The sequence below is a fragment of the Bufo gargarizans genome, chromosome 3, assembly GCF_014858855.1.
Source record: "Bufo gargarizans isolate SCDJY-AF-19 chromosome 3, ASM1485885v1, whole genome shotgun sequence".
Lineage (NCBI taxonomy): Eukaryota > Metazoa > Chordata > Amphibia > Anura > Bufonidae > Bufo > Bufo gargarizans.
Window position 1 is genome coordinate 99,565,795 of NC_058082.1, and position 24,308 is coordinate 99,590,102.

The 24,308-nt window shown below is 41.6% G+C and overlaps 1 protein-coding gene across 1 annotated transcript; it reads right to left on the bottom strand.

Moving 5' to 3' along the window:
* Positions 1 to 20,695: 20,695 nt before the first annotated feature.
* Positions 20,696 to 21,650, bottom strand: NEUROD4 (neuronal differentiation 4). The gene has a single exon (XM_044288167.1). It carries the CDS (start codon positions 21,635 to 21,637, stop codon positions 20,696 to 20,698), a length of 942 nt encoding a protein of 313 aa, XP_044144102.1. The 5' UTR covers positions 21,638 to 21,650.
* Between the last annotated feature and the right edge of the window lie 2,658 nt (positions 21,651 to 24,308).

Genomic DNA, 24,308 nt, shown 5'->3' on the forward strand with positions numbered 1-24,308 from the left:
TCATTTTTTGGCCATATACTACATCAGGGGCAAGCTGCGCCCGTCACCAAGTGCATTTAACCAGCAATAGTGTGGTTATTTTTTGGCCATATCCCAGTCTAATTCTGTCACTAAATCCATACCGGTCACCCAGCGCCTAAATACTAGGCCTCAAATTTATATCCCGCTAAATCTCTCGTTACCGCTGTCCTGTTGTAGCTGGGAAAGTTATTTAGTGTCCGTCAAAGCACATTTTTTGTTCTGGGTTGAAGTACAATTCCCAATTTAGCAATTTCATAATTTAGTGGTTTCTGCTATATCAGAGCTATTTGAAATCTATCCCTAAAAGGGTATATAATATTCAAGGTGCACATTGGGTCATTCAGAATAACTTCACACACACCCGCTACTGTGTATTTTCAAGTCTAATTCTGTCACTAAACCCATACCTGTCACCCAGCGCCTAAATACTAGGCCTCAAATTTATATCCTGCTAAATCTCTCGTTACCGCTGTCCTGTTGTAGCTGGGAAAGTTATTTAGTGTCCGTCAAAGCACATTTTTTGTTCTGGGTTGAAGTACAATTCCCAATTTAGCAATTTCATAATTTAGTGGTTTCTGCTATATCAGAGCTATTTGAAATCTATCCCTAAAAGGGTATATAATATTCAAGGTGCACATTGGGTCATTCAGAATAACTTCACACACACCCGCTACTGTGTATTTTCAAGTCTAATTCTGTCACTAAACCCATACCTGTCACCCAGCGCCTAAATACTAGGCCTCAAATTTATATCCTGCTAAATCTCTCGTTACCGCTGTCCTGTTGTAGCTGGGAAAGTTATTTAGTGTCCGTCAAAGCACATTTTTTGTTCTGGGTTGAAATACAATTCCCAATTTAGCAATTTCATAATTTAGTGGTTTCTGCTATATCAGAGCTATTTGAAATCTATCCCTAAAAGGGTAGATCATATTGAAGGTGCACATAGGGTCATTCAGAATAACTTCACACACACCCGCTACTGTGTATTTCCAAGTCTAATTCTGTCACTAAACCCATACCTGTCACCCAGCGCCTAAATACTAGGCCTCAAATTTATATCCCGCTAAATCTCTCGTTACCGCTGTCCTGTTGTAGCTGGGAAAGTTATTTAGTGTCCGTCAAAGCACATTTTTTGTTCTGGGTTGAAGTACAATTCCCAATTTAGCAATTTCATAATTTAGTGGTTTCTGCTATATCAGAGCTATTTGAAATCTATCCCTAAAAGGGTATATAATATTCAAGGTGCACATTGGGTCATTCAGAATAACTTCACACACACCCGCTACTGTGTATTTCCAAGTCTAATTCTGTCACTAAACCCATACCTGTCACCCAGCGCCTAAATACTAGGCCTCAAATTTATATCCTGCTAAATCTCTCGTTACCGCTGTACTGTTGTTGCTGGGCAAGATATTTAGTGTCCGTCAAAGCACATTTTTTGTTCTGGGTTGAAATACAATTCCCAATTTAGCAATTTCATAATTTAGTGGTTCCTGCTATATCAGAGCTATTTGAAATCTATCCCAAAAAGGGTATATAATATTCAAGGTGCACATAGGGTCATTCAGAATAACTTCACACACACCCTCTACTGTGTATTTCCAAGTCTAATTCTGTCACTAAACCCATACCTGTCACCCAGCGCCTAAATACTAGGCCTCAAATTTATATCCTGCTAAATCTCTCGTTACCGCTGTACTGTTGTTGCTGGGCAAGATATTTAGTGTCCGTCAAAGCACATTTTTTGTTCTGGGTTGAAATACAATTCCCAATTTAGCAATTTCATAATTTAGTGGTTTCTGCTATATCAGAGCTATTTGAAATCTATCCCTAAAAGGGTATATAATATTCAAGGTGCACATTGGGTCATTCAGAATAACTTCACACACACCCGCTACTGTGTATTTCCAAGTCTAATTCTGTCACTAAACCCATACCTGTCACCCAGCGCCTAAATACTAGGCCTCAAATTTATATCCTGCTAAATCTCTCGTTACCGCTGTACTGTTGTTGCTGGGCAAGATATTTAGTGTCCGTCAAAGCACATTTTTTGTTCTGGGTTGAAATACAATTCCCAATTTAGCAATTTCATAATTTAGTGGTTTCTGCTATATCAGAGCTATTTGAAATCTATCCCTAAAAGGGTATATAATATTCAAGGTGCACATTGGGTCATTCAGAATAACTTCACACACACCCGCTACTGTGTATTTCCAAGTCTAATTCTGTCACTAAACCCATACCTGTCACCCAGCGCCTAAATACTAGGCCTCAAATTTATATCCTGCTAAATCTCTCGTTACCGCTGTACTGTTGTTGCTTGGAAAGATATTTAGTGTCCGTCAAAGCACATTTTTTGTTCTGGGTTGAAATACAATTCCCAATTTAGCAATTTCATAATTTAGTGGTTCCTGCTATATCAGAGCTATTTGAAATCTATCCCAAAAAGGGTATATAATATTCAAGGTGCACATAGGATCATTCAGAATAACTTCACACACACCCTCTACTGTGTATTTCCAAGTCTAATTCTGTCACTAAACCCATACCTGTCACCCAGCGCCTAAATACTAGGCCTCAAATTTATATCCTGCTAAATCTCTCGTTACCGCTGTACTGTTGTTGCTGGGCAAGATATTTAGTGTCCGTCAAAGCACATTTTTTGTTCTGGGTTGAAATACAATTCCCAATTTAGCAATTTCATAATTTAGTGGTTCCTGCTATATCAGAGCTATTTGAAATCTATCCCAAAAAGGGTATATAATATTCAAGGTGCACATAGGGTCATTCAGAATAACTTCACACACACCCTCTACTGTGTATTTCCAAGTCTAATTCTGTCACTAAACCCATACCTGTCACCCAGCGCCTAAATACTAGGCCTCAAATTTATATCCTGCTAAATCTCTCGTTACCGCTGTACTGTTGTTGCTGGGCAAGATATTTAGTGTCCGTCAAAGCACATTTTTTGTTCTGGGTTGAAATACAATTCCCAATTTAGCAATTTCATAATTTAGTGGTTTCTGCTATATCAGAGCTATTTGAAATCTATCCCTAAAAGGGTATATAATATTCAAGGTGCACATTGGGTCATTCAGAATAACTTCACACACACCCGCTACTGTGTATTTCCAAGTCTAATTCTGTCACTAAACCCATACCTGTCACCCAGCGCCTAAATACTAGGCCTCAAATTTATATCCTGCTAAATCTCTCGTTACCGCTGTACTGTTGTTGCTGGGCAAGATATTTAGTGTCCGTCAAAGCACATTTTTTGTTCTGGGTTGAAATACAATTCCCAATTTAGCAATTTCATAATTTAGTGGTTTCTGCTATATCAGAGCTATTTGAAATCTATCCCTAAAAGGGTATATAATATTCAAGGTGCACATTGGGTCATTCAGAATAACTTCACACACACCCGCTACTGTGTATTTCCAAGTCTAATTCTGTCACTAAACCCATACCTGTCACCCAGCGCCTAAATACTAGGCCTCAAATTTATATCCTGCTAAATCTCTCGTTACCGCTGTACTGTTGTTGCTGGGCAAGATATTTAGTGTCCGTCAAAGCACATTTTTTGTTCTGGGTTGAAATACAATTCCCAATTTAGCAATTTCATAATTTAGTGGTTCCTGCTATATCAGAGCTATTTGAAATCTATCCCAAAAAGGGTATATAATATTCAAGGTGCACATAGGGTCATTCAGAATAACTTCACACACACGCTTCTGTGCATTTCCAAGTCTAATTCTGTCACTAAATCCATACCGGTCACCCAGCGCCTAAATACTAGGCCTCAAATTTATATCCCGCTGAATTTGAATACAATACATTGGGCCAAATAATATATTTGTTGTTGTGGTGAACCATAACAATGAGAAAAACATCTAGTAAGGGACGCGGACGTGGACATGGTCGTGGTGGTGTTAGTGGACCCTCTGGTGCTGGGAGAGGACGTGGCCGTTCTGCCACATCCACACGTCCTAGTGTACCAACTACCTCAGGTCCCAGTAGCCGCCAGAATTTACAGCGATATATGGTGGGGCCCAATGCCGTTCTAAGGATGGTAAGGCCTGAGCAGGTACAGGCATTAGTCAATTGGGTGGCCGACAGTGGATCCAGCACGTTCACATTATCTCCCACCCAGTCTTCTGCAGAAAGCGCACAGATGGCGCCTGAAAACCAACCCCATCAGTCTGTCACATCACCCCCATGCATACCAGGGAAACTGTCTCAGCCTCAAGTTATGCAGCAGTCTCTTATGCTGTTTGAAGACTCCGCTGGCAGGGTTTCCCAAGGGCATCCACCTAGCCCTTCCCCAGCGGTGAAAGACATAGAATGCACTGACGCACAACCACTTATGTTTCCTGATGATGAGGACATGGGAATACCACCTCAGCATGTCTCTGATGATGACGAAACACAGGTGCCAACTGCTGCGTCTTTCTGCAGTGTGCAGACTGAACAGGAGGTCAGGGATCAAGACTGGGTGGAAGACGATGCAGGGGACGATGAGGTCCTAGACCCCACATGGAATGAAGGTCGTGCCACTGACTTTCACAGTTCGGAGGAAGAGGCAGTGGTGAGACCGAGCCAACAGCGTAGCAAAAGAGGGAGCAGTGGGCAAAAGCAGAACACCCGCCGCCAAGAGACTCCGCCTGCTACTGACCGCCGCCATCTGGGACCGAGCACCCCAAAGGCAGCTTCAAGGAGTTCCCTGGCATGGCACTTCTTCAAACAATGTGCTGACGACAAGACCCGAGTGGTTTGCACGCTGTGCCATCAGAGCCTGAAGCGAGGCATTAACGTTCTGAACCTGAGCACAACCTGCATGACCAGGCACCTGCATGCAAAGCATGAACTGCAGTGGAGTAAACACCTTAAAACCAAGGAAGTCACTCAGGCTCCCCCTGCTACCTCTTCTGCTGCTGCCGCCTCGGCCTATTCTGCTGCTGCCGCCTCGGCCTCTTCCTCCGCCTCTGGAGGAACGTTGGCACCTGCCGCCCAGCAAACAGGGGATGTACCACCAACACCACCACCACCACCTCCGTCACCAAGCGTCTCAACCATGTCACACGCCAGCGTTCAGCTCTCCATCTCACAAACATTTGATAGAAAGCGTAAATTCCCACCTAGCCACCCTCGATCCCTGGCCCTGAATGCCAGCATTTCTAAACTACTGGCCTATGAAATGCTGTCATTTAGGCTGGTGGACACAGACAGCTTCAAACAGCTCATGTCGCTTGCTGTCCCACAGTATGTTGTTCCCAGCCGGCACTACTTCTCCAAGAGAGCCGTGCCTTCCCTGCACAACCAAGTATCCGATAAAATCAAGTGTGCACTGCGCAACGCCATCTGTAGCAAGGTCCACCTAACCACAGATACGTGGACCAGTAAGCACGGCCAGGGACGCTATATCTCCCTAACTGCACACTGGGTAAATGTAGTGGCAGCTGGGCCCCAGGCGGAGAGCTGTTTGGCGCACGTCCTTCCGCCGCCAAGGATCGCAGGGCAACATTCTTTGCCTCCTGTTGCCACCTCCTCCTTCTCGGCTTCCTCCTCCTCTTCTTCCACCTGCTCATCCAGTCAGCCACACACCTTCACCACCAACTTCAGCACAGCCCGGGGTAAACGTCAGCAGGCCATTCTGAAACTCATATGTTTGGGGGACAGGCCCCACACCGCACAGGAGTTGTGGCGGGGTATTGAACAACAGACCGACGAGTGGTTGCTGCCGGTGAGCCTCAAGCCCGGCCTGGTGGTGTGTGATAATGGGCGAAATCTCGTTGCAGCTCTGGGACTAGCCAATTTGACGCACATCCCTTGCTTGGCGCATGTGCTGAATTTGGTGGTGCAGAAGTTCATTCACAACTACCCCGACATGTCAGAGCTGCTGCATAAAGTGCGGGCCGTCTGTTCGCGCTTCCGGCGTTCACATCCTGCCGCTGCTCGCCTGTCTGCGCTACAGCGTAACTTCGGCCTTCCCGCTCACCGCCTCATATGCGACGTGCCCACCAGGTGGAACTCCACCTTGCACATGCTGGACAGACTGTGCGAGCAGCAGCAGGCCATAGTGGAGTTTCAGCTGCAGCACGCACGGGTCAGTCGCACTACAGAACAGCACCACTTCACCACCAATGACTGGGCCTCCATGCGAGACCTGTGTGCCCTGTTGCGCTGTTTCGAGTACTCCACCAACATGGCCAGTGGCGATGACACCGTTATCAGCGTTACAATACCACTTCTATGTCTCCTTGAGAAAACACTTAGGGCGATGATGGAAGAGGAGGTGGCCCAGGAGGAGGAGGAGGAGGAGGAGGAGGAAGAGGGGTCATTTTTAGCACTTTCAGGCCAGTCTCTTCGAAGTGACTCAGAGGGAGGTTTTTGGCAACAGCAGAGGCCAGGTACAAATGTGGCCAGCCAGGGCCCACTACTGGAGGACGAGGAGGACGAGGATGAGGAGGAGGTGGAGGAGGATGAGGATGAAGCATGGTCACAGCGGGGTGGCACCCAACGCAGCTCGGGTCCATCACTGGTGCGTGGCTGGGGGGAAAGGCAGGACGATGACGATACGCCTCCCACAGAGGACAGCTTGTCCTTACCCCTGGGCAGCCTGGCACACATGAGCGACTACATGCTGCAGTGCCTGCGCAACGACAGCAGAGTTGCCCACATTTTAACCTGTGCGGACTACTGGGTTGCCACCCTGCTGGATCCACGCTACAAAGACAATGTGCCCACCTTACTTCCTGCACTGGAGCGTGATAGGAAGATGCGCGAGTACAAGCGCACGTTGGTAGACGCGCTACTGAGAGCATTCCCAAATGTCACAGGGGAACAAGTGGAAGCCCAAGGCCAAGGCAGAGGAGGAGCAAGAGGTCGCCAAGGCAGCTGTGTCACGGCCAGCTCCTCTGAGGGCAGGGTTAGCATGGCAGAGATGTGGAAAACTTTTGTCAACACGCCACAGCTAACTGCACCACCACCTGATACGCAACGTGTTAGCAGGAGGCAACATTTCACTAACATGGTGGAACAGTACGTGTGCACACCCCTCCACGTACTGACTGATGGTTCGGCCCCATTCAACTTCTGGGTCTCTAAATTGTCCACGTGGCCAGAGCTAGCCTTTTATGCCTTGGAGGTGCTGGCCTGCCCGGCAGCCAGCGTTTTGTCTGAACGTGTATTCAGCACGGCAGGGGGCGTCATTACAGACAAACGCAGCCGCCTGTCTACAGCCAATGTGGACAAGCTGACGTTCATAAAAATGAACCAGGCATGGATCCCACAGGACCTGTCCGTCCCTTGTCCAGATTAGACATTAACTACCTCCCCATAACCATATATTATTGGACTCCAGGGCACTTCCTCATTCAATCCTATTTTTATTTTCATTTTACCATTATATTGTAAGGCTACCCAAAGTTGAATGAACCTCTCCTCTGCCTGTGTGCTAGGCCTAAATATATGCCAATGGATTGTTGCAGTGGTGGCTGACGTGAAGCCTCATTCTCTGCTATGACATGCAGACTGATTCTCTGGTGACATGAAGCCAGATTGTCTGTTACGGGACCTCTCTCCTCTGCCTGGGTGCTGGGCCTGAATTTATGACAATGGACTGTTGCAGTGGTGGCTGACGTGAAGCCTGATTCTCTGCTATGACATGCAGACTGATTCTCTGCTGACATGAAGCCAGATCCTCTGTTACGGGACCTCTCTCCTCTGCCTGGGTGCTGGGCCTAAATTTATGAAAATGGACTGTTGCAGTGGTGGGTGACGTGAAGCCTCATTCTCTGCTATGACATGCAGACTGATTCTCTGCTGACATGAAGCCAGATTGTCTGTTACGGGACCTCTCTCCTCTGCCTGGGTGCTGGGCCTAAATATCTGACAATGGACTGTTGCATTGGTGGCTGACGTGAAGCCTGATTCTCTGCTATGATATGAAGACTGATTCTCTGCTGACATGAAGCCAGATTGTCTGTTACGGGACCTCTCTCCTCTGCCTGTGTGCTAGGCCTAAATATATGCCAATGGATTGTTGCAGTGGTGGCTGACGTGAAGCCTGATTCTCTGCTATGACATGCAGACTAATTCTCTGCTGACATGAAGCCAGATTGTCTGTTACGGGACCTCTCTCCTCTGCCTGGGTGCTGGGCCTAAATTTATGACAATGGACTGTTGCAGTGGTGGCTGACGTGAAGCCTGATTCTCTGCTATGACATGCAGACTGATTCTCTGCTGACATGAAGCCAGATCCTCTGTTACGGGACCTCTCTCCTCTGCCTGGGTGCTGGGCCTAAATTTATGAAAATGGACTGTTGCAGTGGTGGGTGACGTGAAGCCTCATTCTCTGCTATGACATGCAGACTGATTCTCTGCTGACATGAAGCCAGATTGTCTGTTACGGGACCTCTCTCCTCTGCCTGGGTGCTGGGCCTGAATTTATGACAATGGACTGTTGCAGTGGTGGCTGACGTGAAGCCTGATTCTCTGCTATGATATGAAGACTGATTCTCTGCTGACATGAAGCCAGATTGTCTGTTACGGGACCTCTCTCCTCTGCCTGGGTGCCGGGGCCTAAATATCTGAGAATGGACTGTTCCAGTGGTGGGTAACGGGAAGCCAGATTCTCTGCTATGATATGAAGACTGATTCTCTGCTGACATGAAGCCAGATTGTCTGTTACGGGACCTCTCTCCTCTGCCTGGGTGCTGGGCCTAAATTTATGAAAATGGACTCTTACAGTGGTGGGTGACGTGAAGCCTGATTCTCTGCTATGACATGAAGACTGATTCTCTGCTGACATGAAGCCAGATTGTCTGTTACGGGACCTCTCTCCTCTGCCTGGGTGCCGGGGCCTAAATATCTGAGAATGGACTGTTCCAGTGGTGGGTGACGGGAAGCCAGATTCTCTGCTATGGAACCTCTCTCCAATTGATTTTGGTTAATTTTTATTTATTTAATTTTTATTTTAATTAATTTCCGTATCCACATTTGTTTGCAGGGGATTTACCTACATGTTGCTGCCTTTTGCAGCCCTCTAGCCCTTTCCTGGGCTGTTTTACAGCCGTTTTAGTGCCGAAAAGTTCGGGTCCCCATTGACTTCAATGGGGTTCGGGTTCGGGACGAAGTTCGGATCGGGTTCGGATCCCGAACCCGAACATTTCCGGGATGTTCGGCCGAACTTCTCGAACCCGAACATCCAGGTGTTCGCTCAACTCTAATTGTGGCACCTGGTGCTGCCTCAGAACTGATGACTGACGGGGAAGACATGGAAACTCCTGCCATGAATCTCCCCTAGCAGCCATGAGGCCCGTCACTACCTCACAATTGTTACGATCAGTAGGTTTAGAATATAATATGGTGTTAAAATCCCCTTTATCATCTTTCGTAATTTCACCATCCAAAAATTGTATAGTGCTAGGTAGATAATGTAACTGAAATGTAATTGATTTGTGGCATGTATTCAGATATTCAATAAATGTCAAAAGGGATTGTTCAGTGTCTTTCCATAAAAAAAAATATATCGTCCAGATAGCGTAGCCATGTTGACGTAGTTTGTAATTTTCCTGGGCCAAAAATGAAATTTTCTTCATACATACCAGCGATATATTAAAGTCCAGCACATTCCCAGGGGATTACGTTGTCCATTGACCCTAATTTTGCTCTCCGATCTCCTGGTACCTGCCACGGGAACGTCCATGACATGTTTACAATAAAGATATACAACAAAAATACTCCGATACAACAAGGGGATTAGAGTACAGCGGTCATTCAGAAATAGAAAGAGAAGACAATATAATGAAACAGATATCGAAACAAGGAAAGACAAATAAGAAATAAAATAATTGCTCGTTGTTAATATTTCTGATCGAACACTAACTGATCATGAATATTCAGTGTTGGAAAAAGGTTTAGGCTTTGTGCCAAATAATGTTACAGATTTTTATTTTTTGGGTGGATTTTTATAAATTTTGCAGACAATTGCGTATTAAAATGTTTTGGACAGAGAAATATGTAACAGCTAAACCTGACATGTCCCCTTTAAATGAACTGCCCCTTAATTTGAAGAGAGGCGGTGCATTTGACCCGGATGTGCCATGTGATATGTTAAAATCTTTTGAACAAGCAGTCATCAGCGAGGTTATATCAGAATGGTCTGAAGCTCCAAAAAATGAAAATAATTGTACAAAGGAAGAAAGAATAGCTTTGGAAGCATTACAGAAAGATACATCAATAGTTATAAAAAGAGCGGACAAAAGAGGAGCGATCGTGGTTATGAACCGGGAAGCATATATAGCAGAGGCACACAACTTAGTGATGAAAATACTTATAAAAAATTAAAAAGTAATCCCACTATTACAATCATAAAAGAACTAAAGATACTATAAGCTGAATATACTAATGCTGACATTATAAACGATAAAACAGCAAATGCATTATTATGTGAACACCCTAAAGTGCCGATTCTTTATCTGCTTCCCAAGATTCATAAAGATCAAGTAAATCCTCCAAGATGCCCCATTGTTTCATGTATGGGTACTCTCTTGCAACCCATATCGATTTACATAGATTCTTTTTTACAAAAATAGGTTAAAAAATTAAACAGGTGCCTTCTAGACACTACAGATTTTTTGGTGTAGACTAGATAAAGAAACTAGTGAAGGAGTGACATATTTATGTACCCTTGATGTACAGAGCCTTTATACTAACATCCCACAGCGGGAAGGCCTCCAGTGCGTCAGAGAAATCCTCCAGCTGTCACGACCATGTTTATGGCCGTGACTCCTTGGGAGCCGCATACAGTTGCCCGCGGTTTGGGTTGTTGTGTCAACCGCAGCTGGAGGCATTTTGCTGTTTGCCTCAGGTGCGGTTGCCGCGGACAACAGGTATGTGTGCGGTTGCCTTGGAGTTGTGTGTGTGTATGTATGCACTTTTGTATGTTTGGTGTGCACTGACATCTTCCCTTCTATGGTTGCCCGTGGCAACGTTTGGTTGGTTGTGTACATGTGGTGGCAGTGTCCCGGCCTTCGGGCTGACTCCCAGGACATGGTTGCCACCCATGTCGTTGCCTGCGGCAACAGCCACAGTGTGTTCTTGAGTTGGACACTTTCCCTTTTAGTTTGTGTTTCCCTTCCCTGATGCTGGAAGGGTTAACTCCCTTCCCAGTGTGTAAGTCACTGGGTGTGTCTGACTGTTGGGTGTGGCTTCTTGGCCGTATAAAGCCTCTGTTGAAGGCAGTAGTCGGTGAGGGTTGCTTCAGCCATGCTTGCTGGAGACATCCTCCTGGTTATTTACCAACTGCCAGTGGGGGCCACCCTTCTGGTCATAAAATAATGTCGTTTGGTGTTTAGAAGATGTGTTTGTCTTTATGCTTCTTTATTGCAGCTCACGGATCTGGGTTCCTGTGCGTGGATGTGTGGTTGCTGGGTTCATCTCAGGTTGTGTGGACATCAGCTTGCCAGCACAGGGATCCAGTCAGCAAGGCTGTGGCAGGTAGGTGGAACTAGTTCGGTTCACCTGCCATATCCGTAAGACTGTTTGTGTTTCCCCTTTTCCCTGCAGCTTGGCCAGTGAGACCCCTGTTCCTCCGTGTCCAGAAGGAACAGGCCGTCTTACCCTGACTCCTAGTCCAGGGACCGGTCGGAGGGTGAGTTAGGGATCCGAGGTTCCTGAGCATGGGTCCTCCTACCTTAAAGGTCGGCCCATGCAGCTAGGAGTTAGGGTCAGGTTAGGGACGCTTTAGGAGGTGACCTGCTCCCTAATCCTGTCGTCCTGGCCGAGCAGCCTAACATCTTCTGGCATCGCACGGCTGAGAGTTTTCCCCATCCTCAGCCGTGACACAAGCAAGATGCAACAATGGATAACAGAACCATAGTCTCAAGAATCTCTTGGAATTTGTTCTAACTAAAAATGATTTTAGATTTGATGATACTCATTACTTGCAGCTGCGGAGGACTTCGATGGGGTCCTCCGCAGCACCAAGTTTTGCAAACATTTTTATGGCTATGTATGAAGAAAATTTCATATGGCCCAGGGCTACGCTATGTGGACAATATTTTTTTATTATGGAAAGACACTGAACAATCCCTTTTGACATTTATTGAATATCTGAATACATGCCACAAATCAATTAAATTTCTGTTACATTATCATCCTACCACTATACAATTTTTGGATGTGAAAATTGCGAAAGATGACAAAGGGGGTTTTAACACCATATTATATTCTAAACCTACTGATCGTAACAATATATTACTTTATACCAGTCACCACGCCCGACATATTTTTCGAGGCATACCAAAAAGTCAGTTAATACGTGCTAAACGTATAACAAAAACATATCATAATTACACAAAACAAAAAAAATTATTGACACAAAAAATGTATTGACACAAAAATCCAAAAACATGATTGATAATATAAAAAAAGAAGTGGACCAAGTTCCAAGAGACACTTTATTCGTTAGGAAAACTACTAAAAACGCAAAAGACCGCCCTGTATATATTGGTACGTATGATTGTCATGCAACATTGATTAAAAAAAAGTATCAATAAATATTGGGATATACTAAAACATGATAAGAAGTATGGAAGATTGTTTAAATTAAAACCTAATTTTGAATATCGAAAAGGGCAAACAATAGGAAATGAATTGACTAAGGGGGATATAAAATTACAAAAGAAAGATCGGCAATCGTTAGTTGCCACACAAAAAAAGGCACATTCCCATGCCTATCCTGTTTGAATTGTAACCAAATATTTAAAGGACACAATTAATCACCCAAGAAAAGATAATATACGTAAATTATTGCAACATGAGACTAGATGGATTACTAAAATGGAAACATTAAAATCAAAGGGGTTAAATGACATGTAATTTCAGGGTATTTTGGTTATATGGTCACTGTGTAACTAATGGAATGTTTTTAAATAAGAATAGGAACTTCGCGGACTGGTATTGGCTGTACCCCCAACTTCCCCCCCCCCACCCACATAACCTGTATGAGGAGCCTGGGCATTTGGGGGGGGTCATTTTAGGGGTTAGATAACCTCTTTAATACCTAGTCTTACCTGTAGATGTGCCATAACAAGGGGCTGCAGCTACTGAAAACAGAAGATATGCTAAATGTTCTAGAACTGAATATATAGAAAAGTACATGGGGCTAAAGGGACATTTTCCATCTCATTCTCAATAATTCTATATCTCAAGGCTTCAGTAAATTAAGGCAACATATGTCTGTGGGCATGCTTTAATAAGGGTTCTCTTGGACAATATAAGTGAAGTTTACTTACCTGGGCACATAAAGTACTCAAGCGTTGTACTATGCAGTGTACTTGAATTTGGTTTCCAAGCACGATCTTGCCTATCACGACTCCAGTGTATTCATGAATACAGACTACAAGCCAAGATCCCTGTTTACTCCTTCTTTTTTCACAGATTTCCTGGTACTTGGCTTAAACTGACATTGAATACATTCTGCATTCAGTTACACAAATGTTACTGACAATATCGATATAATACCGCCTTACTTCAGGTGCTGCATGATGTGAATGTATCAACAGAAGAAAAACTCACTAGATTTGGTGGATTTGGCACAAGAAAATAATCCTACCACCCGAGCTGGACACAGGATCCTGCTACTGATACTGATTAGTGATGAGCAGTAGTAGTGATGGACGAACATCTGCCGGGACGGTTCGCGATCGCACAAACACGATCAAATGTTCGCGAACCGCAAGTTTGCGGCGGGTCCTATTCATTTTAATGGCAGGCGAACCTGAAAAACCTTCAGCTCATATTTGCAGCAAAGAAATAATTACTAGAAGTGCACAAATAGTCCCACAACATAGACAGTGAATTACCAGATGTATTATTCGAATTTGCGATCTCCATTCATAATTTTTTCAATGCGAAATATCGGCAATATAATTTTCGCGTACGCGCATGAGCAAATGCACTATACAGAACCCAAATGCACTATAAATAAAGTGTATTGGTATATAACACCCCGCTTCAATCAGTTTTTTTGGGGGACGACTGGTATATCACACCAGTAGAAATTATTTGTTCCAATAACGCTTGTCCCTCTATATACCTGCAGTATCGCAGCAGAACCGCACACAACTGCCGCCCAATACAAATGCACTATAATATGCTTTCTAACATAGAAAGTATATTATAACATTGTACATGGAAGGCAATCCATTAGAATATACATAAAGATAAAACATAACCTTTAATAATGTTACTATGAGGGTCCATTCACACGTCTTTTATTTTTGCATTCTGCAATTTGCAGACCGCACATCGCCGGCACTATAATAGAAAATGCCTAATCTTGTCTGCAATTGCGGACTAGAATAGGACATGTTCTAGTTTTTGCGGAAACAGAAGCATGGATGTGGAAGTGCGGATCCGCAAATGCGGATGCGGACAGCACATTCCGGCCCCATTGAAAATGAATGGGTCTGCACCTGTTCCGCAAAATTGCGGAACGGATGCGGACCCAGTTTGCGGATGTGTGAATGGAAAAGATATCCCTTAAAAATAAAAATAAATTAAATTATTAAATTTAAGCAAAAACCATAGATGTGGTAGGCAATAACAAGTGCTCGGCGGCACTAAATCAGAAACCATATGTCCTACCACAATCCGGGGGGTTCCAGTGCACATCCATGAATCCCGGAGGGAAAGCAAAAAACATCCATCCCTGGGCTAGATGATGATGTGGTATTGAAGGACAGGGTGGGCAAAGAACTGTCCCTAATATTGCCCTACAGGGGGTGCTATTCTGGCCCTGATAGCCTAACCACAGACCACCCGCCCTGATCAGAGAAACCCCGCCCGGAACCTTACCCTATATAAAAATGGCCCTAGTAAGCCCCTAGCCCCTAGGCCCCTGACTTCCAGGTGAGCACTATATAGATCTATGTGTTTTTGACTCATTATAAAAGTATATAATAAGTATATCGCACCCCTCTGTGTATCACACCTATCGATAGCACACCTATACCAGTCCTTAAAATGACTTTTGTGGCCCTATTAGCTAGCGTTTGGTGTCCCTAACAGTCTGTCCCTGCTTGACACGGCAACCTCTCCCTACACTGGCAAAATACTGAATGTAAAATGTCAGCCAGATCAGGTTTATTTATAAGGTAGGGGGTATGTCCATGTGCAGAAACGTCTCAATTGGCTGTCCTGTACCGCCTGATGGATGTGTCATGGGTCAAAGTTCTTCCCAATGTAAAAGAATATGGGGGGCGCGAATATCTCCATATGTTCGCATGTTCAGCAAATTGCGAACACGCAAAGTTCGCCGCGAAACGACCGCCGGGCGAACAGCAAGGCCATCTCTAATGGGCGTCAGGGGCTATATTTGAATTTGTGATATTTCACGAATATTTTGGCAAATATTTTTCATTTATTTGCGAATTCGAAATTATTTTCTTGATTGCGAAAAATCGGCAATGTAATATGCGCTTAATGCGCACGAAATACAGGCGTGGGTCACTTTTGCTATATTTTCCAAGCTGCTAAAAGTTTCCTGAGACTGGAGAAAATGGTTGGCACGGCAGAACATTAAAAATGGCTTTATATGCAGCTAGAGTGCTCCAATATATTTACGATTGCGCTAATTGGCACTGATGATGTGAATATTTTGGTGCAATACGTGAAACTTCACATTTTAGCAGGCCTACATGTATATATAGACAGCAGAACCTATCACATTAGCTAACACCCTGCACTGCAACAGCTACACTATATCAGGATATAACCTACACTGACTATCTGTATTATATATATATTAGCTATCTATCTAATGTAGTGTGGAAAGCACAGAGCACAGCAATGACACTGCTCTCTCTCAGAAAATGGCTGCTGGGGAGGTTCTTATATAGTAAGGGGTAGGAAACTGTCCTATTGGTTGCTAGGGATGTTGCTAAGCTCAGACATTGCAGCCTTCTCATTGGCCCACAAGCAAGAAGGGAGGTTACTGATGAAAACAAAATCTAGAATATTCGAAATTACGAATATATATCACTATATTCTAAATATTTGCGATTAATATTAATACTGATATGTCACAAATGTTATGAGATTAAGTACTACCAATCTGTTTCAAGTTGATACTTTATTAACCCTTAATGACTGGGCAATTTTCCGTTTTTTAGTTTTTTTCATTTTTGTTTTTAACTCCCAGCCTTCCCAAAGCCATAGCTTTTTATTAATTTTTTCATTCACATAGCCATATGAGGGCTTGTTTTTTTGTGGGACAAGTTGTAATGGCACCATTTACGGTTGCATAACAATGCAGTGGGAAGCGGGGAAATTTTTTTAAATGGGGTGGAATTATAAAACAAACACAATTCTGCCGCAGTTTTATCGGTTTTGTTTTTACAGCATTTCCTATGTGATAAAACTGACCAATTCTTTTCCCATTTCACCATTTGCCATATAGGATAAATATTTTAATATTTTAATAGTACTGCATTATCGGACGTGGCGATGCCCATAATGTTTACTGTTTTAATTGTTTATGTATTTTTATTCTCATTTTTGGGTAAAGGGGGGGGTTTAATATTTTTAAAAACTTTTTTGTTTTGCTACACTTTTTTATAGTTCCTTTAGGGAACTTGAACAATCAATCATTAGATCGCTTCTCTCATAGACCCCAATACATTAGCACTGGAGTCAATGAGAATTTTACTGTGTTCCTATCATACGAACTAATATGCAGCAGCCTCGGATCAATCAGGAGGACCGGAGCTGCCACATACACCATCCAGCTCCCCCGATCCTGGTTAGCCAATCGGAGCTATGGAAATTTCACTATGATTATGAGGCTAAGCGTAAAAGGTGTCCAGTAGGAATGCAGTAATAGAATGGATTCATCAGGTTTGAGAATTATAGGAAATCTTAGTTCCCACTTATTTCAACTTTAGGAGGACCCCAAGCTATAAATGTGCTCTGTTCTATCAGCATTCTGGGTGCTTATGTGAAATATCCTTTATACACTGTTTTACAGCAAGCACAAATACGTATGAAGCACGTTCCAAGGAACGTAATCAACCAAATACTGTAGACCCCCACTCTAACTGACCAGCAAAGCTGGCTTCATGTCTGGCATACTTGTGGATTTTAATTTTGGAGTTTCACTCAAAATCTGCAACAGTGTACAGTAACAATGCAAGTGGATGGGGTTTTCAAAAATATCACACCCCGCAGAAACAAATCTTTTAAGGCATGGGGACACATTTGAAAATCCACAGCATGCTCTGTATGCAGCATATTTGGATATTTTTTTGTTTGCAGAAGATGTGAACCCAGCCTTGTGCTTTCTGTATTTTCCTGATTTAACATGTTATTTTAATTGTGATAGAAGCATATCTGGACGCCAGATCTGTGTGGGAGACAATCAGCTGGCACCTGGCAGTTGCCCAATCTAGCGAAATAGCAGCACTGATGGCACTGGAACTAAAGACCCTGTGTTCACACAGCAAAGGTAATTCATGGAAATAGCATATAACCACAATGAGCAAGTTTTACATCTTTATTGGTGTCAAAAATGATTTTGAATTTCTTTACAAAAGAATAAAACTTTTTCTATATCCGTATAAAACAGAGGTCTCAGGAATTGTCTTTATGACCGGTTTCATCCTTAAGAATACCAATATTTGCATGTATGTCTACACAAAATGTAATGCATTATTCTAACGGGGTAATGGGGTAAGAAGCAGACGGTTATAAAATGGCAGAGTTTGCAAGAACGGACAGTAGGCAAGAGGGAACACAAAAAGATCCATGGCTAGAAGAAGAATACAAATTGCATAGCGTTAGTGATGTGCTTTTCTTATAGACCTAAGTAAGCTCCAAGGCCAGCTTTTAGGAATTCCGGGGGAGGGGCATTTTATCATTGTATTTGCATTTGAGGCCATTTTTAAGACTGAAGTTGCTTTGCACACTTGTGCCAAATTCATGAAGATGGCACTTGTTTTTATTAAATTTGGCACGTGTGTGGTTTCACCAATGTCAGTGAAAGCACTCCAGGGTTGCCTGGCGAACCAACATTTTTACAACTTTTTAAAAAGTCTCATAAATGAGACATATACAAGTGTTCTAATCTGTATTCCCAACCAACTTTTCACTATACTTCTAAAAGTGGCAAACTCATCGAAAGTCCAAAATGCACATTTTTACACTAAAAATGGACATAGCAGATTTGATAAATGTCCCCCTTAGTGTTTCTACTAAAATCCTAATTTTTATTTCTTTTTTAAATAAAATTTTTTCCAAATAATTATTGGATTAGCAAACAGGATAAATTATATCTTTCAAAAGTCAAGATAATTGCTAAATAATGGTCAAGCAATTGCTCGATGACACCATTTTTGATTTACACGGATAAAATAATGAAGCTTAGACTAAGGCCAGCTTCACCTCTCTGTAATGCACTACATGGTTTCACTGAACCGAACTAAGATCACCATAGAACTACAGCAGGTGTGAGGACTAAAGTTATAATATGGATGCAAACAACTCTGCCTAGAGATACTGATTCAATACCCGGTCTAGTATGAAGATTTGAAAAAATTATAAAAAAAATTCTAAAACAGTGCCTAGGTTGTAGTTCACTTCTTGCATAATTTGCCTCATGTTAATGGAGTAGTTAAACATAAGACATCGTTGACTGGATTTAGGGGGTCATGACCTTTACATTGTATTCAATGAATAAGGAAACAGCACACCATGCAAAAATAAATTAAAATAAATAATATAAATTAAACATAACATGAATAAATAAAAAATGCAACAGAAGACAAATAAAACATATAAAACAATAATATCAAAAAGCAATAATTCATACAACAAATGGGTTCAGCTTCTAACTTTACACATCATATAATAAACATTGTAACAAAATAAATTAAAAAATAAATTAGACGTGCTTCACTAATGTTGTGTTCAGTCGATCTACTTGTGTTTGATTTTCACTGTGTGGTTGCTGGTACAGCATATATACAGCACAATTATTTGGCTTGGTACACATTACTTTCATGGCTTCCATTTTTTATGAAGCCATGACTTATATGATATCCATTTCCAGTGAATCACATTGACTTATTAAGAGGTCTGTAAGATTTACGTCAGGGTTCCTGCTCTATTCTGGCTATTCTGGATGTAAGGGAAAGACTATCTATTTGAACAGAGCGTTGGATATAAAAATACCTATATTTGAACAGTACTGCATAAAGGAATGATGCTGAAATGGTTGTATATCATAATCATAATATACGTATTTGGATTGTATTTGGAGAACAGATCTGTTTGGAACTGATTGTAGAAATATTGGGGGTATTTTTCAACGTCACTGTGCCTGGAAAGTGTCTTGATTTGCACCAGAATTTTCGGTGCGGGCTTGCTGTGTCAAATATAAGAAGTGTGTACGCCACAATTTTATTTCATCTCAGACATCCTAGGTTTTTAGACAACTTTTATGCCAACTTTATGCCTAGTGCTATTTTGCACCTTGTTTAGGTGAAATTTTTGTCAGGTTTTTTTGGCACATGTTTTGGACAAAAACATGTGCCACCTCCAAGGTGCTCGAAAAATTGGTGTAAAATTCTCATAGTATAAAGCCTCATTGTGTCACAAATAAGGAGTTTTGTGATACAAAGTGTCGCATTTTCCGGTCACCACTTTAGAAAAGATCTTTACACATTTAAGAATCCAAATCATAAATTTGGCGTACACTAAAAATGGCACTGACACAATATTCTAGCACAAAACAAACTTTGATCTCAATCATCAATTATGAATGTTCTCACACAGCAAAGTGCAAATTGTTTATCTGCAAAGACTTGCGGTGGTTTTGGTGTTAGTCTTAAGTCTGCCTTTGCTTTGTGAGGTTGCGCCAAATTTATGAAATGGTATGCAGTCATACTATATTTGGCACAAGTGCAATGTGGTGTACGCCTACATCTTAAAAAGTACACCAGGGGTTTGCCTGGCATAGAGATGCGACATTTACAAAAGTAAATGCTCCTTGAAACAGGCCAAAACACAGAACTGGTCCTAAAACATAGACCATTTTGGTGGTAAAATATGGTGAAAGTGGTCAAAATTTTATGCAAAAAAAGACGTGCAACATATCCTGCAGCAAATAACTGCCAAATAAACCAAACCTGATGTAAATAGAATGATAAATGGCCTTCTTAGTCTTATGATGTTGATTTTGTCAAACTAAATGCAATGGTAATATCAATGATACACCGACTGTTGTATTTTGTATGCTCCTCATTTAAGATTGGTTGAAAATATTCTACCCTCGCTAGGAATGGAAAGGGACATGGGAATGTACTCATTGTGCTTTAAATGCTGAATTTTTTTTGCAGGTATATAACAAGAATAGCTAAATGTTGATGTCCCTGCTCAAGTCATACAAAATCAGAAAATGTGCACTGGCAAGAAACCATACAGAGATAGCAAGCATCCTAAAATTAATATGCAAAAGACACCCAGATTCATGGACACAGTAGCAATACCTGCTAACTATACTAAAGAGTCAGAGGAGGCATTTTGAGGTGATGGTGGCATCTTACTATGCCTGGAGTTGAAGATAAAAGTTCTGGCTTAATCATGGTGATATAAAGTTAGTGTAAGTTTTAAGTTACTCAGTAAAAATCGTATGATGTGGGTACGCTTCATAGGCCATGTCAATGGGAATTTCATATCTGGGAACAGCAGTTTGAAAGTGTGAGGCATGACCATGAGAAGCAAGTGAAGGATAATGTGATCGGAAGGCATAGGATTTGTCCAAGTCTGGTGATCCATCTTGTTTCAAGGAAAAGTTGCCAGTAATGCTCAGTGGAGGAGTAAGGGCACCATCGTAAGGAGGTGTTGTACAAGTTAAGGTATGGTTTACCATTGGGTCCATAACAGTTTTGAAAGTTGCAGGCTTCAGGTGCAAGTGGTGTGCTTCAATATTACCATATGGAGGACTTGGCAGACCAGGAGACTGGTAACTGTAGACATGAGAAGCAAGTGATGAGTCACAAATGCTTGACTTATCTTCATGCTTTTCCAAGAACATGGGCTGGGGTCCTAGTTGTAGACAGCCAGCTACTAGGTTGCTGGTAGGCTGTGAGAGTCCTTTACAGAGCATTTCCATAAAACCTTTCCCTTCTGCAGTTTGCCCTTGATCTAGGACCTCAGATAATGCCCATATGTAATTTCTTGCCAGTCTAAGAGTCTCAATTTTGGACAACTTTTGTGTTTTAGAGTAGCAAGGCATTACCCGCCTCAGGTTATCTAGTGCATCATTCAGTCCATGCATTCTTGAGCGCTCCCTGGCATTAGCTTTTACTCTCCTCACACGGAACCTCTCAATCCTTGCCTTGGTCATCTTCTTTTTCTTTGGACCTCTCTTTTTTGGCTTTTCTCCATCATCCTCTTCTTCTTCATCATCTTCTCCATCAATACTCCCATGTTCTTCATGACTGAGACCTGATAGCATGTCATATGCAGACTGTCTTTGATCGGTTTCTTGCATCTCATCTTGAGAACTCAGAGCCTCTTCCATCCATCCATGTACACTCACCATCTCCGACATCTCAGCAGTCTGAAATGACCCCTGCTATAAATGACAAAATCAGTAGAACTTTATTATAATCTAGTACGTACTGTATTATGAATCATATGTAACCCATATAACAGTAAAAGGAATCTGTCTCCATAAGTCTGGACTATAATCAGATAAAATATATGAGTTGTACTACAGTAAAGAAATCCAGATCTCAATTTTTTATTTTCTCGCCCCTCACAGTTCTCCCACTGTCTGCACTCAAAGCTGCACTGATAGGCACAGTTCGGACTGCTAACACAATGGAGGGGACTACTGTGAGCATGCACAGTTCGTTCCAGCAATTTATTTCAATGCAGCTTTAAACACTGACAGCGGGGAAAGGGAGGGGGCAGTAGGAAAATAAAAAGTAGCATCCAGGACTCCTCATCTCCAGTACTACTCATGTATTACTGCAGATAATAGTGGAGACAGATTCCCTTAAAGTTTTTACATTTTTATAGATGATTTCAAAAGCATATAAAGTATTATACAGTATAGAGACAAATATCCACTTAAAGAAGTATTATCCACAGCACTTTTCTTTATTGTTGTGCAAGCAGGTATGGATTCGTGAATGTATACCTGCCTGCACTGTGACTGACGTGCTGTGGGTAATGCTTCTTTATGTGGTCTTTGCTGGGGATCTTGACCCCCACTGAGCACTCATTGCCAGAGTGTAAACTTTCACAGGGCTTTGCGGGTAATCTCTGAGCTCATTATATACATATACCCATAGAAGTGAGCCGTGCCGATCTTTCTGTTTTATGGAGAGAGAAAACTATTCATTTATTCATCCTTTATATCAAGACATTACTGTTATACACCAATGTATCTAACCGTATTATTGCTACTTTATTCAGTTATATAATGCAAATGGCTCCCATGAGATCAGTAAAAGCGTTTCAGCAATAGTGCCCCTATAGAGATTAGGGAGCTTACAAAGGAAAGCACATGCTGTAGTCAGATTTTCACAGATCATAGACAGAGTGAGAGATTAGATAGATAGATAGATAGATAGATACAAAAACAAAAAACAACAGCATCACTCTCCTAAAACATGAAGTTAGGTGCAATTCCTTCTGGATTCCAGGCACGAATCCATAGATGGATGGATAGATAGATAGATAGATAGATAGATAGAGACTTTGCATGGTAGCTGGCACCTGTGACCCTTTTTTTTTATTGTTTGGAGGTGCTGGTCTAACTTAGTTTTTTGCATTGCAGATAGATAGATAGACTAATAAATAGATAGATAGACTAATAGATAGATAGATAGATAGATAGATAGATAGATAGATAGATAGACTAATAGATAGATAGATAGATAGATAGACTAATAGATAGATAGACTAATAGATAGATAGATAGATAGATAGATAGATAGATAGATAGATAGATAGACTAATAGATAGATAGATAGACTAATAGATAGATAGATAGATAGATAGATAGATAGATAGATAGATAGATAGATAGATAGACTAATAGATAGATAGACTAATAGATAGATAGATAGATAGATAGATAGATAGATAGATAGACTAATAGATAGATAGATAGATAGATAGATAGATAGATAGACTAATAGATAGATAGATAGATAGATAGATAGACTAATAGATAGATAGACTAATAGATAGATGGATAGATAGATAGACTAATAGATAGATAGATAGATAGATAGATAGATAGATAGATAGATGGATGAATAGACTAATAGATAGTATGATAGATAGATAGATAGATAGATAGATAGATAGATAGATAGATAGACTAATAGATAGATAGACTAATAGATAGATAGATAGATAGATAGATAGATAGATAGATAGATAGATAGACTAATAGATAGATAGATAGATAGATAGATAGATAGACTAATAGATAGATAGATAGATAGATAGACTAATAGATAGATAGATAGATAGATAGATAGATAGATAGACTAATAGATAGATAGACTAATAGATAGATGGATAGATAGATAGACTAATAGATAGATAGATAGATAGATAGATAGATAGATAGATAGATAGATAGATGGATGAATAGACTAATAGATAGTATGATAGATAGATAGATAGATAGATAGATAGATAGATAGATAGACTAATAGATAGATAGACTAATAGATAGATAGATAGACTAATAGATAGACTAATAGATAGATAGACTAATAGATAGATAGATAGACTAATAGATAGACTAATAGATAGATAGACTCACTGAGATGGCTAGGAGTTGTACGGTAAGGCTGGGTTTACACGTTCAGGTATTTAGCTGCAGTTTTTTTAAAGCTAAAGTCAGGAACAGATAATAGAAGGAGGACCTCTATGGAGGAGAGAATCGTATCCTCTTTCTCTACGATCCACACCTGGCTTTGGCTTTGGCTTCAAAAACTGTGCCAAAAACTGGATGTGTGAAGCCACCTTTGCTGTGATTACTAGTTTATCTGATCCGGGCTTTGTACTGTAAGTTACCGCTGTATGAATTTCCTTTTAGATGCTTTCTCGCTTATAGTAAGGGTTAGCTTTTGTTTTTGTTGCTTTTGAAGTGACTTTCGCAAATTAAAGAACTACATAAATACTGTAGCCTTTCCCTAATGCAGGGGTCAGCAACCTCCGACACACCAGCTGTTATGAAACTACAATTCCCAGGA